We start from the raw sequence: 19479 nt of genomic DNA, 5'->3' as shown, positions 1-19479 counted from the left end.
TGAGGTCTCCTCCTCCATGCTAGTAATTAGCATATTGGGCACCAAATGCAGCAGGACAACAGAGGGGACAATTTGAAAAAAAAAATTGAGTGGGAATTAGGAGACCGCGAGGTAAAAGGGTATGTAAAGGGTTTACAAAAGAAAAAAACTGACCGGTTCAATTAAATAATCCCCCCCTTGCTGATTTAATTTCTCACCGTATACTGGGCTCAAAACAAATGGTATAACCATAGAGTTTAAAGGGGTTGTCCAGGGCATTTATAACGGATGTGATAAAAAAAAACTGATGTGATGAGCACTGACGAAAACAAGGGTTGTGTGCATGTAGCCTTAGCAAGACTAGTGCAAGGGACAAGTGGAGTAGTTGCCCATAGCAACCAACCAGATGCCTGGTGTCATTTTCAAAAAAAGAGCTGGATTCCTATGGGCAGCTACTCTGCTTTACCTTACCCTAGTTCTGCTAAATCTCTAATGAGGCGTTGAATATTATTCTAGAACATTATTAGAAATGCCCCCCACCTCCCCTCCTCCAAACCTGGTAAGTGCACATTTGTACAGAATTACAATTACACAGAAGAAGCAGACGGCCACAAGACACAGCTGTAAGTAGCAAGAGATAAACTAACTTTTATTGTTGATACGATGATTGGTTGTAGTCACATCATTAATATATACATCAGTGTAAGTATATTAGCATGGGTGATGGCTTTGAAGCCCTGCAGCAAGTAACTGATACAGCAAAGCCTGTTCGGCATGATGTTTCATTGACAGATGGTGTCTGAATGCTGATCTCTGCACTGCCACATGAATGTTTCACCAGCCATTACATTGACAGTGCAAGATCTGCCCTGCAATGTGGACATCTCTCTTGATTTGCTAAATATGTTTATTTAGATGTTTAACCACTTCATGACTTAAGTATTTGGAGCTTTAAAGTGAAGCACGTTGTAGCATGTTTCACTGTATGGCTTATAATGAATGCTATCCCCCTAAGATCAATTACAAGAATTGCACCCTTTTAATATCATAAATTATTAGTGGCAGGGATGTCAAATACCTCACTACTGCTTCACTATTATACTGGTGCATATCAATGTGCTGATGGGCATTAAAGGGGTTGTCCATATGTTCACTGTGCTCCCTCTGGAGTACTCGGTGTAATCACGTATCACGTGGTCATTGGTGGTGTGTATACTAGAGTTCCCCTGCAGCGTCTATTTACTGTTCCCTGGCTGTCGGAACTGCCACAAGAAGGGGGACTGTCCTAAGGACAACCCCTTTAAAGGCTCCTACCTGTTAGAGTATAGGCTGCCATAAGGTAGTCCTCAAAGGCACTAGTGGGAAAGTTTTTTACTTTTCTGATTGTACTAACTGTATATGATGGAATTGCTGTTAACATAATAGTTGAAGTACTTCCAGGATTTAGCTTCGCTTTAATACCCCCTAACAATATGCAAGTACAGATGTGGTACAAGTTATAACACACAGCACTGTCCCTTTTAATCTTTTACAGCTAATTCTACAAGTAGTGCCCACAAGCTTGGCTGCTGACAGGTCGTAAGAGTATGTTACATTAAATGTATTGTATTTCAGTAGTTCTCGGTGTAGAGCTCCTCCGTTTGGTCTTTTATTGGATCATACTAGTAGACGGCTCAATAGATGCATACACATACCATCTATAAACAACCCATGTATCAGTTTGATCATATTTGATCAATATATACTATATTAGTAGAAACATCTTCCAGTCATCAGGGATGCTTCTATTCTGTGCTTCTTACCTTCTGTCACTAACTTTTTCTCTTCACCTGTCCTTACATCAGGAGAGATGCTAGTGCAGACTGAGCAGTACAGTCACTGAGACATCTTGTGTAAAGGTTCTACTTTCATTATAAAGACCTGAACACAAGGCTTCTCCGGCCTCGCATTCTTGCCTAGACAACTTCACCACCTAGCGTGCACTAGCGTTTTCCCACACACAATGTAAGTTAGTGACACTTTTGATCAAACAAAATGGGATAGACGTCCAGCAAACTTTTGGACGTATTTAAAAGTGATTTCTTAAGTGGTCGGAGCTGTTTTTTCAATACAGAATTTACAAATCCCCCTACATCGACCTAGATTTAAAAAAAGAAAAAAAAAAAAGATGCCATGCTGGCTGCCTGCAGCTGCCACTAGAGGGAGCATTATTGAGTAACGTATAAACACGTTGCAGCGAGCTCTTTAGTGGTGACTGCAGGCAGCCAGCATGGTGTCTCTTTAATCTGGGTCTGTGCAGGGGTTTGGAGCTCTATCAGAAAAACGGAATTCTGGCCCTTTTAAAAGATGTTGTGTTAGGAAGTTATATTTTTATTAAGATCGCACGGACCTTTGTACCCAGGACTGTGGAGTACCTAAAAATGGGGTTGGGTTTATTGGTAACAAAGAACTCAAAATGTAATGACAAGACTGCTTAGGCTGCGACTATTGGAACATGTTTGTGTATAAAGACTGCAATCATTCTTCCTCTGGTAATATGGAATGATCAGTGCAAAATAATGGTTTTCTATATAACTTGATTAGCTGACTTTGTACAGCTGACTCTATGCCATACAGTTGAAGAAAAAAATAAAAAAAAAATAAAGTGTAGTCCTGGCATTTCTCAGGGGAATGTGGGCCTATGGATACATACACCAAATGTGTGACTAGCCCCTTGCGCTGCCTCCTAGGCTTCCTGCTTCAGCACTAGCACCCCCTACTGAAGTCTGGATCCTAGGAGGTGGTCTCCTCCTGCATAGGTAAGTGTGGGGGCACAATCTGCTAATCAAGTTACAGAGAAAACCTATTATTTCTCACAGTCCCGCAACATGGTCATTCTTCTATATAACTGGAGGTAGACTTACATTATGTTCTATAGAACCAGGACATTTCTCTACCACTTTCCAGTCCTAATCTAAAGGTTTACATTATTTTCTTTAAATTTAAAACTGTACAGCATTATACAGCAGATATTAGAACAAAATATATAAATATATAAAAACGTGACCAAGAAATACAGTGGGGATTTTGAAGGGATGTTAATGGATACACTTATAGTACAATAACAAGGAACACAGATACAAAATAGATTTAATGTCTTCAGCTTGGGAATCTGATATTGCTAGCTACAGGGGGGCCAGCAGTGAGGCTTGGCATCTGTCCAGTTCAATGTGGTGCAACCCAGTCTCTTGTGCAGGAAATCAGATGCACGAGGGAAAAAAACTTGGCACCCTAGCTGAGGATGGTACGTATTGTGGCAGCTGCTCACAGGTTGAAACGAGAAATCTGGCATCCAGTGTTTGTGATAAATAGGAATACTTCACACTCTCACTACATACTCACTCACACACTTCTCTATACAAAGTATCATTCTGGAATGTCTTACTACTACTAACACCTTTCACCCCTACACAAACCAATACTCATCCACTCCCTAGCCAGCACATCTGCTAGTCAGCTGGGAAGGTGCTACCCCCACAGTCTCCCAGTAGTTGGAGTCTCTTGTGTTGAAAAAGTGGGTCCTGGGGCTACAGCCGACCAGCTCGCTCTCTGGACCGTATGTCTGTACTTTAACAGCTTCAGTTCCTCTCTGCTTGTGTTCTTGATTTCTGCCTGCTGCGGATAGGTGGACATTGCACTGATGATGGGAGCATAGTAGGGGCTGCTGTCAGTTTTTCTATCATTTCACGCGGTAAAACACTTATTCTTATTTTGCCACGTGAGCGTCGAAATCCATTTTCTGTACCCAGACAGGTGTAGAGGCCTGCGTCACTTATCTGTACGGAGCGTAGAATGGCACCTCCTTCCATAGGGTGTAGACGTACCTGGTGAGTAAACACAATACTACTTAAGCGGTATTAAGCAAGCAGCATTTGGCTGGCCTTAGATCTTGTATAGAGTTGTTAGTGTAATCAAAATTCAGTCACACAGACTCTAAATATAGTGGCATAGAAATCTGCGGCCCACACTTCACCTTCGGGTGCCTCTGATTTTACTGAGAGACACAGGCTTGCTTTTTTTGTTCCCACAGAATGAGCCTACTCCCCCCCCCCCCCCAAATCAGGGCTCCACTTTTTCTTCCCATCCTGTTTGTGGTGGGAAAATATACAGCATTCACATGGAGCCCTAACACATGCAGCCTATTTGCTGCTCACTTATGCATAATCACAGGCTCTATTCACACATATATAATATAATAGTATGTTTACCAATATTTAAGTATTCTGCATCCTATCCATAGGCTATTCGGTGTCTGTATGTTGATGTAATGGAAGTGTTTTGTTGCATCTAATGTACAGTAGAGGAAAACAAACATGTGGCTCGAATCTAAATAAAATATGTGCAGAACAATAACCCAGGTAAATATTTAGGTAATATAACTTGAGCATACTGTTGATAAAAATTATACTATATGCACGAACATGTGCTCAGCTAGATGTAACTCTAGTGAATGAGATTAAAAGTAGATCTGTCATGAAAATATGTTGCACTATTTAAAGAGGCTCTGTCACCAGATTATAAATGCCCTATCTCCTACATAATCTGATTGGCGCGGTCATGTAGATAACAAGAGTGGTTTTTATTTTGAAAAACAATACATTTTGCGCAAATTATGAGAAATTTTAGATTTATGCGAATTCATTTCTTAATATACAACTGGGCGTTTTTTTTTTTAAACTACTTTTTACCAACTGGGCGTTGTGAAGAGATGTGTATGACGCTGACCAATCCGCTTCATACACTTTTCATTGTTCCAGCTTGCGCGCCCGCCCCCCCTCTACACCCCCCTCCATGCCCACCCCACACATGCACATACACACACCCTACATACCTCCACGCCAGCATCCCCCCCACATACACTCACCCACACACCTCCCTACACACCCACCCCCGACACATTCCAAACCCCGACACACCCACCCCGACACATTCCAAACCCGGACACACACACGCCCTCCCCCGCTACACACACCACTATCTACACACCCAAACCACCTCCACAGAGACACTCCCCCCTACCCACCCACTTACACGTGCCCACCCCCTACACACATTCTACACACATCCCCCTTCACACACCGCTATACACACCCCACTATACACCTTACACACGCCCACCCCTACATACACACCCCCTACACACACACCTACACCCCCTCCACACACGCACCCCGTACACCCACGCATGCCCTACACACAACCCCTACACACAACCCCTACACACACCGACCTACACCGCACTCTACACCCCCCACACTCACACGTGCCCACCCCCTACACACTCACACGTGCCCACCCCCCTACACACCCACCCCCCTACACACACACGACCCCACACTCCTACATACACCCTACGCACATCCCCCTGCACACACCGCTATACGCACTCCCTATACACCCTGCACACGCCCCCAAACCCCTACATACACCTCCTTACAGACCCACAAATACCCCCTACACACCCACCCCCCCTACACACCACTATACACACACACACACACACCACTATACACACACACACACACCTTCACTCCCCCATGCCCACCCCTCCATACACACGCCCACCTACCTACACACACGCCCACCTACCTACACACACACGCACACACACACACACACGCCCACAAACACCACCTACACACCCTCTACACACCCTCTACACACCACCCCTCTAAACATGAACCCCTACACGCAACCCCTACACGCAACCCCTACACGCAACCCCTACACGCAACCCCTACACGCAACCCCTACACGCAACCCCTACACGCAACCCCTACACGCAACCCCTACACGCAACCCCTACACGCAACCCCTACACGCAACCCCTACACGCAACCCCTACACGCAACCCCTACACGCAACCCCTACACGCCCTCTACACAGACCCCCTCTACACACCCACAACTCCCTACCCACACCCTTTACACACCCCTACACATACAGACCCCCTACCTACACACTCCTACACACCCACACACACACGCCCCCTACACGCACCTACACACACACACGCCCCCTACACGCACCTACACACACACACGCCCCCTACACGCACCTACACACACACCCCCTACACACACCTACACACACACGCCCCCTACACACACCTACACACACACACGCCCCCTACACACACACGCCCCCTACACACACCTACACACACGCCCCCTACACACACCTACACACACACACACGCCCCCTACACACAACTACACACACGCCCCCTACACACACCTACACACACACACGCCCCCTACACACACGCCCCCTACACACACCTACACACACCTACACACACACGCCCCCTACACACACGCCCCCTACACACACCTACACACACACGCCCCCTACACACACCTACACACACGCCCCCTACACACACACACACACGCCCCCTACACACACACACACACACACACGCCCCCTACACACACACACACACACACACGCCCCCTACACACACACACACACACACACGCCCCCTACACACACACACGCCCCCTACACACACACACGCCCTACACACACACGCGCCCCCTACACACACACACGCCCCCTACACACACCTACACACACACACGCGCCCCCTACACACACACGCCCCCTACACACACCTACACACACACTCTTATACATACACACGCCCCCATATCCCCTACAGGACCCCACACCCCCTACACGCACGCCTCCCCTACACAACCCCCCCCCTACACACACACACACACACGCCCCCTACACGCAACCCCTACACACATCTACCTATACCCCCTCTGCGCACACACCCCACTATACACCACTTCCCCTACACACCCCCACATGCTCCTGCACACACAAACGCCCTCTACACTCTCACCCCCCTACACACACCACACTACATACACACACACCCCTACACAAACACCCTACACCCCCCCTTTACACACCCCCACATGCTCCTACACACAAACGCCCTCTACACTCTCACCTCCCTACACACACCACTACACTAACACCCCCACACACCCCCTACACTAATACCCCCCTCACACGCCCACCCCTACACAAACACCCTACACCCCCTATACACACTACACACCCACACACGCCCACCCCCGACATAAGCCAAACCCCCCTACACACACCACCCACACGCCCTACCCCCTCCTGCACATCGCTATACACACACCCTACATACCTCCACCCCTGCATACCTCCACGCCAGCATCCACCCCCCACATACTCTCCCCCAGATACACACGCCCCCTGCGCACACATTCCCCACACACACACACGCCCCCTGCGCACACATTCCACACACACTCGCCCACCCCTACACACCCCTTACACATGTGTCCACCCTCTACACACACCGCTATAGACACCCCACCCTACACACACCTACTTACACTCCCTCTACACATGCAACCCGTACACCTACGCACGCCCTACACGCAAACCCTACACACACCCCTTCTACACCCCTACAAATGCAGACCCCCTACACACAAACTCTCTCTACACACACCCCTTACGCCCACCCCCTTACACGTGCCCACCTCCCCTACAAACAACCTACGTACCCCCACCCAAGCATCCCCCCCCCACACCTCCCTACACAAATGCCCCCTACACAGACAAACCCTCTACACCCCTACATGCCCACCCCACTACACGCAATCCCTACACACATCTACCTACACCCCCCCTGCACACACCCTCTACACACACAGCCCCTATGCGCGCGCACGCACGCACGCACAAACCCGACACACACCCCACTATACACCCCTCCACACATACACTCCCCCCTACACACACCCCCCTACACACACCCCCCCCCACACGCTCCTACACACACAAACCCCCTCTACACTCTCAACCCCCTACACACACCCCTACACGAACACGCACACCATCTACACTCACCCCTACACAAACCCCTTCTACCCACACACCCTTTACACACGCCCACCCCTACACACACCACTACATACACTCCTGCACACCCCTACACACACACTCCTTCACCCCCCACGCACACCCCTACACAACCCCCCCCCACAAACACTCTCAACCCCCCTTACACACACACACACACACATACGCACGCCCTACACCACCCCAAAACACACCGCTACCCACACACGCCTACACACACACCTCCCCCTACACACGCCTACACACACCTCCCCCTACATACCTCCACCCCACATAAACTCCCCCAGATACACCCCCCGACACATCACTATACACACCTCACCGTACAAACACCCTGCATCCCCCCACATACACTCCCCCAGATACACACCACCACCCTCGACACATGCCCAACTGCCTACACACACACACACACACACCCTACATACCTCCACGCCAGCATCCCCCCCACATACACTCCCCCAGATATGCCCACCCCCGACACACACACACACCACTATCTAAACACACAAACCTCCTCCACACAGACAATCCCCCCCCTACACACACACACACACACACACACACACACACACACACACACACACACACACACACACACACACACACACACACACACACACACACACACACCCCCACACCCTTACACGTGCCCATCCCCTACACACATTCTACACACATCCCCCTGCACACACCGCTATACAAACCCCACTATACACCTTACACACGCCCACCCCTACATATACACCCCCTCCCCTACACACGCAACATGTACACACACAACCCCTACACACACCTACCTACACCCCCCCTCTACACCCCCACACTCTCTACACACAAACCTACACACTCTACACCCACCCCCTACACAAACACACTCGCCCACCCCCTACACACGTGCCCACACCGCTATAGACACCCCACTATACACCCTACATATACACACACACACACCTACCTAGACCCCCTCTGCACATGCAACCCGTACACCTATGCACGCCCTACATGCAACCCCTACACACACACCCCTACACATGCAGACCCCCTACACATAAACCTACACACGAACTCTCTACACAGACCCGCCCACCCCCTTACACACATCCCCCCCTACACACACCCGCCCACCCCCTACACACTCTACACACACCTCCCCTACAAAAAACCTACATACCCCCACCCCAGCATCCCCCCCCTTAGATACACACGCGCGCACCCCTACACACACACACACACACTCCAAACCCCCGACACGCGCGCGCGTATACAGGCGTGCCATCCCCCTTCACACGCTATACACACACATCCCCCTGCACACACGCTATACTCCCACCCCTACATACACACCTACCTCCACCCTACTCTCTCGCGCGCTCTCACGCCCACCCCCCCACTGCACACACACCTACCTACACCCCCTCTACACTAGCACGCCCACTATACACCCTACACACGGCTATACACACACACACACACCTTCACCCCCCCATGCACAGCCCTACTCCCCACTACACGCCCACCACCTACACTCACCCCCTACAACCCCTTTACACACGACCACGCACAACCCCTTTACACACGCCCACGCCTACACACACCACTACATACACACTCCTTCACCCCCCCACGCACATCCCTACACAACCCCCCTACAAACACTCTCAACCCCCCTTGCACACAAACACACGCACGCCCTACACCACCCCTACACACCCGCCCTACACACACCGCTACCCACACACACACGCCTACCCCCGACATATTCCAAACCCCCTACACACACCCCTATGCCCACCCCTACACACACACACACACACACACACACACACCCCTATGCCCACCCTTACACAGACACACCGCTATACACCCTACATACACCCCCCTACACACCCACTCGAAACACACCCCCTACACTAACACCCCCAACCCCCCCCTACACATCGCTATACACACCTCCCCGTACAAACACCCTGCATCCCCCCACATACACCCCCAGATACAGCTACACACGCCCACCCCCGACACATGCCCACCACTCTACACATACCCTACACACATCCCCCCTGCACACACCACTATACGCACCCCACTATACACCCTACACACGCCCACTCCTACATACACCCCCTTACAGACCCACAAACCTACCTACACCCCCTCTACACACACCACCTCCCCCACACCGCTATACACACACATACCTTCACACCCCCATGCCCACCCCCACAAACCCCCCCTACACACACCACCCACCCTACACACTGCTATACATACCTTAACCCCCCCCCCATGCCGCCCCTACACACGCCCTCACCTAAACCCCCCCTACGCACACGCCCACCCCTCTACACACACGCCCTACACGCGCCCACCCCTCTACACACACGCCCTACACGCGCCCACCCCTCTACACACACGCCCTACACGCGCCCACCCCTCTACACACGCGCCCACCCCTCTACACACACGCCCTACACGCGCCCACCCCTCTACACACACGCCCTACACGCGCCCACCCCTCTACACACACGCCCTATACGCGCCCACCCCTCTACACCACGCCCTACACGCGCCCACCTCTCTACACACGCGCCCTACCCCCTACACACACGCCCTACCCCCTACACACACACGCCCTACACGCGCCCTACCCCCTACACACACGCCCTACACGCGCCCACCCCTCTACACACACGCCCTACACGCGCCCACCCCTCTACACACACACGCACACCCCTCTACACACACACACCCTACACACCCCTCTACATACACCGCACACACGCCCACCCCTCTACACACACCCACAAACACCCCCTAAACACACCTACCTACACCCCCTCTATAGCAGTGTGTGCAAGGGGGCGGTGTGTAGACACCCCACTATACACCCTACACACGCCCACCCCTACATACACCCCCTATACATGCAACCCGTACAACCCACGCACGCCCCTACACCGCAATCCCTACACCCCCCCCTCTACCCACACCCACCCCCTACATACCCCCTCTACACACACACTCCCTCTACCCACACCCACCCCCTACATACCCCCTCTACACACACCCTACACACACACCCTACTCACACCCACCCCTCCTACACATCCACAAACACCCCCTATACTCACCTACCTACACGCCCCTACCTACACGCCCTCTACACACGAACCCCCTACACGCTACCCGTACACCCATGTACGCCCTACCCACACCCTCCTACATACAATCCCTACACACACCCACACTCTTTACACATACCCCTACACATACAGACCCCCCCCTACCTACACACACCCCCCCAGCCCGCTCTATGCAAACACGCCCCTACACACAGCTATACACACCCCCTACACACACCTACACACACACTCCTATACACACGCCCCTACACCCCCCCCGCTACAAACACCCCTCTACACATACACCCACCCTACACACACCCCCTACACGCCCCCATATCCCCTACACGACCCCACACCCCCTACACGCACGCCTCCCCTACACACCCCCCCACACACACACCTACATGCAACCCCCCTACACATGCCCACCCCTACATACACCCCCTCTACACACATACGCCCCCTACATGCAACCCCTACACAAATCTACCTGCACACACCCTCTACACACACATTCCCTATGCGCACACACCCCACTATACACCCCTCCACATGCTCCTGCACGCACACACCCACACCCTACACCCCCTTTACACACCGCTATACACACACTACACCTCCCCCCCAGCATCCCCCCACATAAACTCCCCCAAATAAACCCACACACCTCCCTACACACCCACACACGCCCACCCCCGACATAAGCCAAACCCCCCCTACACACACACCCCTATGCCTACCCCCTACACACGCTCAGCCCCTACACGCACGCACGCTCAGCCCCTACACACACACACACACGCCCAGCCCCTACACACACACACCGCTATACACACCCACAAACACCTACCTACACCCCTTCGAAACACACACCACCCACACTCCCTACACTAACACACACCCCTACACTAACACACACACCCCCCCCTGCACATCGCTATAGACACACCCTACATACCTCCACCCCTGCATCCTCCCACATACTCCCCCCAGATACACACACCCTACATACCTCCACGCCAGCATCCCCCCCCGCATACTCTCCCACGACACACTCCCCCCCCCCACACACGCCCCCTGCGCGCGCGCACACACACACACACACACACACACACACACACACACACACACACACACACACACGCCCCCTGCACACACACATTCTACAAATACACACACACACATTCTACAAATACACACACGCCCCCTGCACACACACACACACATTCTAAAAACACACACGCCCCCTGCACACACACATTCTACAAATACACACGCCCCCTGCACACACACACATTCTACAAATACACACACGCCCCCTGCACACACACACATTCTACAAATACACACACGCCCCCTGCACACACATTCTACACACATCCCCCTGCACCCACCCCACTATACACCCCCTCTACACACGCAACCTGTACACACACGCAACCCACAACCCCCTACACGCAACCGCTACACCTACCTACACCCCCACACACAGACCCCCTACTCCCAAACCTACACACACTCGCCCACCCCTACACACACCCCTTACACATGTGCCCACCCCCTACATACACCCACCCCCCTACACACACCTACCTACACCCCCTCTACACATGCAACCCGTACACCTATACACGCAAACCCTACACACACCCCTACACATGCAGACCCCCTACACACAAACCTACACACACACACAAACTCTCTCTACACACACCCCTTACGCCCACACCCTTACACGTGCCCATCCCCCTACACACACCCGCCCACCCCCTACACTCTATACACACACACCTCCCCTACAAACAACCTACATACCCACACATACACCCCCACACCTCCCTACACAAACGCCCCCTACACACACAAACCCTCTACACCCCCTACATGCCCACCCCACTACACGCAATCCCTAAACACATCTACCTACACCCCCCTCTGCATACACCCTCTACACACACAGCCCCTATGCGCGCACATACCCTACACACACCTCCCCCTAGACACACACCCACTATACACCCCCACACGCCCCTACACACACAACCGCTATAGACACCCCACTATACACCCTACGCAAGCCCACCCCTACATACACCCACCCCCTACACACACCTACCTACACCCCCTCTACACATGCAACCCGTACACCTACGCACGCCCTACACGCAAACCCTACACACACACCCCTACACATGCAGACCCCCTACACACACACACCCCTTACGCCCACACCCTTACACGTGCCCACCCCCCTACACACACCCGCCCACCCCCTACACACTCTACACACACACACACACACCTCCCCTACAAACAACCTACATACCCACACATACACCCCCACACCTCCCTACACAAACGCCCCCTACACACACCTCCCCCTAGACACACACCCCACTATACACCCCCACACGCCCCTACACACACACAAACCCCCTCTACACTCTCAACCCCCTACACAAACCACTACACTAACACCCCCCCCCCCCCCTACACTAATACCCCCACACACACACGCCCACCCCCTTACACACACACACACACTTCACCCCCCATGCACACCCCTACACACACCACTACATACACACTCCACACCCCACGCACACCCCTACACACTCTCTCAACCCCCCCTTACACGCACGCACGCCCTACACCACCTCCACACACCTCCCCCTACACACATCCTACATACCTCCACCCCAGCATCCTCCCCACATAAACTCCCCCAGATACACATACACACGCCTACCCCCGACATATGCCAAACCCCCCCCCCCCCCCCCACACACACACACACACACACACACACACACACACACACACATCACTATCTAAACACAGAAACCCCCTTCACACACACTCCCCCCTACACACACGCCTACCCCCTTACACGTGCCCACCACCTACACACACATTCTACACACATCCACCTGCACACACCGCTATACAAACACCACTATACACCTTACACACGCCCACCCCTACATATACACACACCTACCTACAACCCCTCCACACACACCCCCTCTACACACGCAACCTGTACACCCACGCAACCCCTAGACCCACAACCCTCTACACGCAACCCCTACACCGACCCCCTACACACAAACCTACACACACACTCGCCCACCCCCCCCTACACACACACACACACACACACACACACCTTCACCCCCCCACGCCCACCACCTACACTCACCCCTACACTTCTACCCACATGCCCTACACCCCCTTTACACACGCCCACCCCTACACACATCGCTACGTACACACTCCTTCACCCCCCACGCACACCCCTACACAACCCCCTTACAAACACTCTCAACCCCCCTTACACACACACACGCACGCCCTACACCACCCCTACATACCCGCCCTACACACACCGCTACCCACACACGCCTACACACCTCCTATATACCTCCACCCCAGCATCCCCCCCACAAACTCCCCCAGATACACCCACACACGCCTACCCCCGACATATGCCAAACCCCCTACACACACCCCTATGCCCACCCCTACACACACACACACCGCTATACACACACCCCGCTATACACCCTACATACACCCCCCCTACACTAACACCCCCAACCCCCCCTACACCTCCCCGTACAAACACCCTGCATCCCCCACATACACTCCCCCAGATACAGCCACACACGTCCACCCCCGACACATGCCCACCACTCTACACATACCCTACACACATCCCCCTTTCACACACCACTATACGCACCCCACTATACACCCTACACACGCCCACCCCTACATACACCTCCTTACAGACCGACAAATACCCCCTACACAAACCTACCTACACCCCCTCTACACACGCCCACCCCTACACACCCACAAACACCCCCTACACACGCACACCTACCTACACCCCCTCCACACACACACCTACCTACACACCCTCTACACACGCCACCCTTACACACACCTACACCCCCCTACACAGACCCCTCCTACACACAGACCCCCCCTACACACACGCCCACACCTCTACACGCCCGCACACACGCCCACACCTCTACACGCCCACACCACACACCCCCCCCCCACCCTACACACGCCCACCCCTACACGCAACCCCTACACACGCCCTCTACACACCCCCCCCTCTACACCGACCCCCTACACACACAAACCTACACACCCAACCCCCTACAGACACACGCCCACCCCCTTACACACAACACACACACCCTATGCACAAACCCTTACACCCACCAACCCCCTACACACATACCTACCCCTACACAACCTACATACCCCCACGCCAGCATCCCCCCACACATACACTCCCCAGATACACCCACACACCTCCCTACACAAACGCCCCCTACACACCTCCCTACACAAACGCCCCCTACACATACACACATCCGTCCACTCCCTACACACACACCCTATAGACACCGCTATATACACCCCACTATACACCCTACACAAGCCCACCCCTACACACACCCGCCCACCCCCCTACACACTCACACACGACCACCCCCTACACACACACCCTATAGACACCGCTATATACACCCCACTATACACCCTACACAAGCCCACCCCTACACACCCGCCCACCCCCCTACACTCACACACGACCACCCCCTACACACACACCCCTACACATGCACACACCCTACGCACATCCCCCTGCACACACCACTATACGCACCCCACTATACACCTTACACACGCCCACCCCTACATACACCTCCTTACAGACCCACAAATACCCCCTACACACACCTACCTACACCCCCTCTACACACACCACCACTCCTACACACCGCTATACACACATACCTTCACCCTCCCGTGCCCACCCCTACATACCTACACTCACACACACCCTCTACACACGCCACCCGTACACCCATGCCAGCCCTACACGCGACCCTTACACACACACACACACACACACACACACACACACACACACACACACACACACACACACACACACACACACACACACACACACACACACACACACACACACATCCCCCACTCTACAAACACCCTCTCCACACCCCCTACACACACGCACCCTCTACACGCACATCCCCCCTACACATGCCCACCCCCTACACACACACACGCCTACCCCTTACACACACACCCTACACACATCCCCCTGCACACACCGCTATAGCCACCCCACTATGCACCCTACACACGCCCACCCCTACATACACACCCTTACACCCCCTCTACACATGCAACCCGTACAACACACGCAACCCCTACACACACCCCCTACGCATACAGACCCCCTACACACACAGACCCCCTACACACAAACACAAAGCTACACACACTGCTACACACACAACCCTACACACACCCTACATACCCCCACCCCAGCATCCCCCCCCACACCTCCCTACACCCCACTACACACGCCCACCCCCTTACACACAGACACCTACCTAGACCCCCCTCTACAACCCGTACACACGCACACCCTACACACAACCCCTACACCCACACCCTCCTACGTGCAACCCCTACGCGCAGACCTCCTCTACACACACGCACACACCCTAGACACGCCGCCATTCGCACCGTACACACGCCCACCCCTGCATACACCAACAAACCCCCTACACACACACACACACACACACACACACACACACACACACCACCCACCCTACACACTGCTATACACACCTTCACCCCATGCCCACCCCTACATACACCACCTACACACGCGCTCTACACCACCCACCCTACACACTGCTATACACACCTTCACCCCATGCCCACCCCTACATACACCACCTACACACGCGCTCTACACCACCCCCTACACACTCGCCCACCCCTACACACACCCCTTACACATGTGCCTACACACACCGCTATAGACACCCCACTATACACCCTACGCAAGCCCACCCCCTACACACACCTACCTCCTACACACACACACCTACCCCCTACACACACACACACACACACCTACACCCTACACACACCTACCTACACCCCCTCTACACATGCAACCCGTACACCTACGCACGCCCTACACGCAAACCCTACACACCCCCCTCTACACCCCTACACATGCAGACCCTACACACACAAACTCTACACACACGCCCTACACACACCCCCTACACACGCACACAAAGCTACACACTCTACACACCCTATTCCCACCCTCTTACACGTGCCCACCCCCCTACACACACAACCCTACATACCCCCACCCCAGCATCCCCCCCCCACACACCTCCCTACACAAACGCCCTCACACCCACCCCCTTACACACATACACCTACCTAGACCCCTCTACATGCAACCCGTACACACGCACGCCCTACACACAACCCCTACATCCACACCCTCTACGCGCAGACCTCCTCTACACACCCCCCCCTACACGCCCACACACTACCACCCCCTACACACACGCCACCATTCGCACCCTACACACTCCCACCCCTACATACACCCACAAACCCCCTACACACACACCACCCACCCTACACACTGCTATACACACCTTCACCGCATGCCCACCCCTACATACACCCCCTACACACACCCGCCCACCCCTACACAGCCCTTACACATGTGCCCACCCCCTACACACACCGCTATAGACACCCCACTATACACCTTACACAAGCCCACCCCCTACACACACCTACCTACACCCCCTCTACACATGCAACCCGTACACCTACGCACACCAACTCTACACACACACACCCCTTACGCCCACATCCTTACACGTGCCCACCCCCCCCCACACACATCCCCCTACACACACCCGCCCACCCCCTACACACACTCTACACACAACTCCCCTACAAACAACCTACATACCCACACATACACCCCCACACCCCCTACACAAACGCCCCCTACACACACAAACCCTCCACACCCCCTACACAGACAAACCCCCTACATGCCCACCCCACTACACGCAATCCCTACACACATCTACCTACACCCCCCTCTGCACACACCCTCTACACACAGCCCCTATGCGCGCGCACACCCTACACACACCTCCCTAGACACACCCCACTATACACCCCTCCACACATACACTCCCCCCTAAACACACCCCCACACGCTCCTACACACACACAAACCCCCTCTACACTCTCAACCCCCTACACACACCACTACATTAACACCCCCCACACACCCCTACACTAATACCCCCACACACACGCCCACCCCCTTACACACACGCCCACCCCCTTACACACACGCCCACCCCTACACACACCACTACATACACACTCCACCCCCCACGCACACCCCTACACAACCCCCCTACAAACTCTCAACCCCCCTTGCACGCACGCCCTACACACACCGCTACCCACATACGCCTACACACACCTCCCCCTACACACACACCCTACATACCTCCTCCCCACATAAACTCCCTCAGATACACCTACACACCCACACACGCCTACCCCCGACAGATGCCAAACCCCCTACACACACCCACACCCCCCCCACTATACACCCTACATACACCTACCTCCACCACCTCGAAACACACCCCCTACACATCGCTATACACACACCTCCCCGTACAAACACACTGCATCCCCCCACATACACTCCCCCAGATACACACGCCCACCCCCGACACATGCCAAACCGCCTACATACACACACACACCCTACATACCTCCACGCCAGCATCCCCCCCACATACACTCCCCCAGATACGCCTACCCTCGACACATGCCAAACCGCCTACATACACACACCCTACATACCTCCACGCCAGCATCCCCCCCACATACACTCCCCCAGATACGCCTACCCCCGACACATGCCAAACCCCCCCGACACACACGCCCACCCCGCTACACACACACACGCCCACCCCCTTACACACATCCGCCTGCACACACCGCTATACAAACCCAACTATACACCTTACACACGCCCACTCCTTACACACGCCCACCCCTACATATACACCTACCTACACCCCCTCTACACACGCAACCTGTACACCCACGCACCCCCTACACGCAACCCCTACACAGACCCCCCTACACACAAACCTACACACACACACTCGCCCACCCCCTACACACACCCGCACCTGTGCCCACACCGCTATAGACACCCCACTATACACCCTACACAAGCCCACCCCCTACATACACACACACACACACACACACACACACACACACACACACACACACACACACACACACACACACACACCCTACCTACCTACACCCCCTCTATACATGCAACCCGTACACCTACGCACGCCCTACACGCACGCCCTACACGCAACCCCTACACACAAACCACCTCTACACACACCCCCTCTACACCCCTACACATGCAGACCCCCTACACATACAAACTCTCCACACACAGACCCGC

At 54.0% G+C, this 19479-nt stretch overlaps 1 protein-coding gene across 2 annotated transcripts in view; it reads right to left on the bottom strand.

Moving 5' to 3' along the window:
* Positions 1 to 603: 603 nt before the first annotated feature.
* The window catches only part of LOC142659298 (semaphorin-3F-like), a 124414-nt gene continuing 105538 nt past the window's right edge, over positions 604 to 19479 (bottom strand). For both annotated transcript variants that reach the window (XM_075835286.1, XM_075835288.1), the window contains one exon: positions 604 to 3842. In XM_075835286.1, the coding sequence (XP_075691401.1) occupies positions 3597 to 3842 (246 nt within the window). In that variant the 3' untranslated portion in view covers positions 604 to 3596. The remainder of the gene's footprint in view (positions 3843 to 19479) is intronic.

The sequence above is a fragment of the Rhinoderma darwinii genome, chromosome 8 (assembly GCF_050947455.1).
Source record: "Rhinoderma darwinii isolate aRhiDar2 chromosome 8, aRhiDar2.hap1, whole genome shotgun sequence".
NCBI lineage: Eukaryota > Metazoa > Chordata > Amphibia > Anura > Rhinodermatidae > Rhinoderma > Rhinoderma darwinii.
This window is presented reverse-complemented; position numbering and strand designations above follow the sequence as displayed.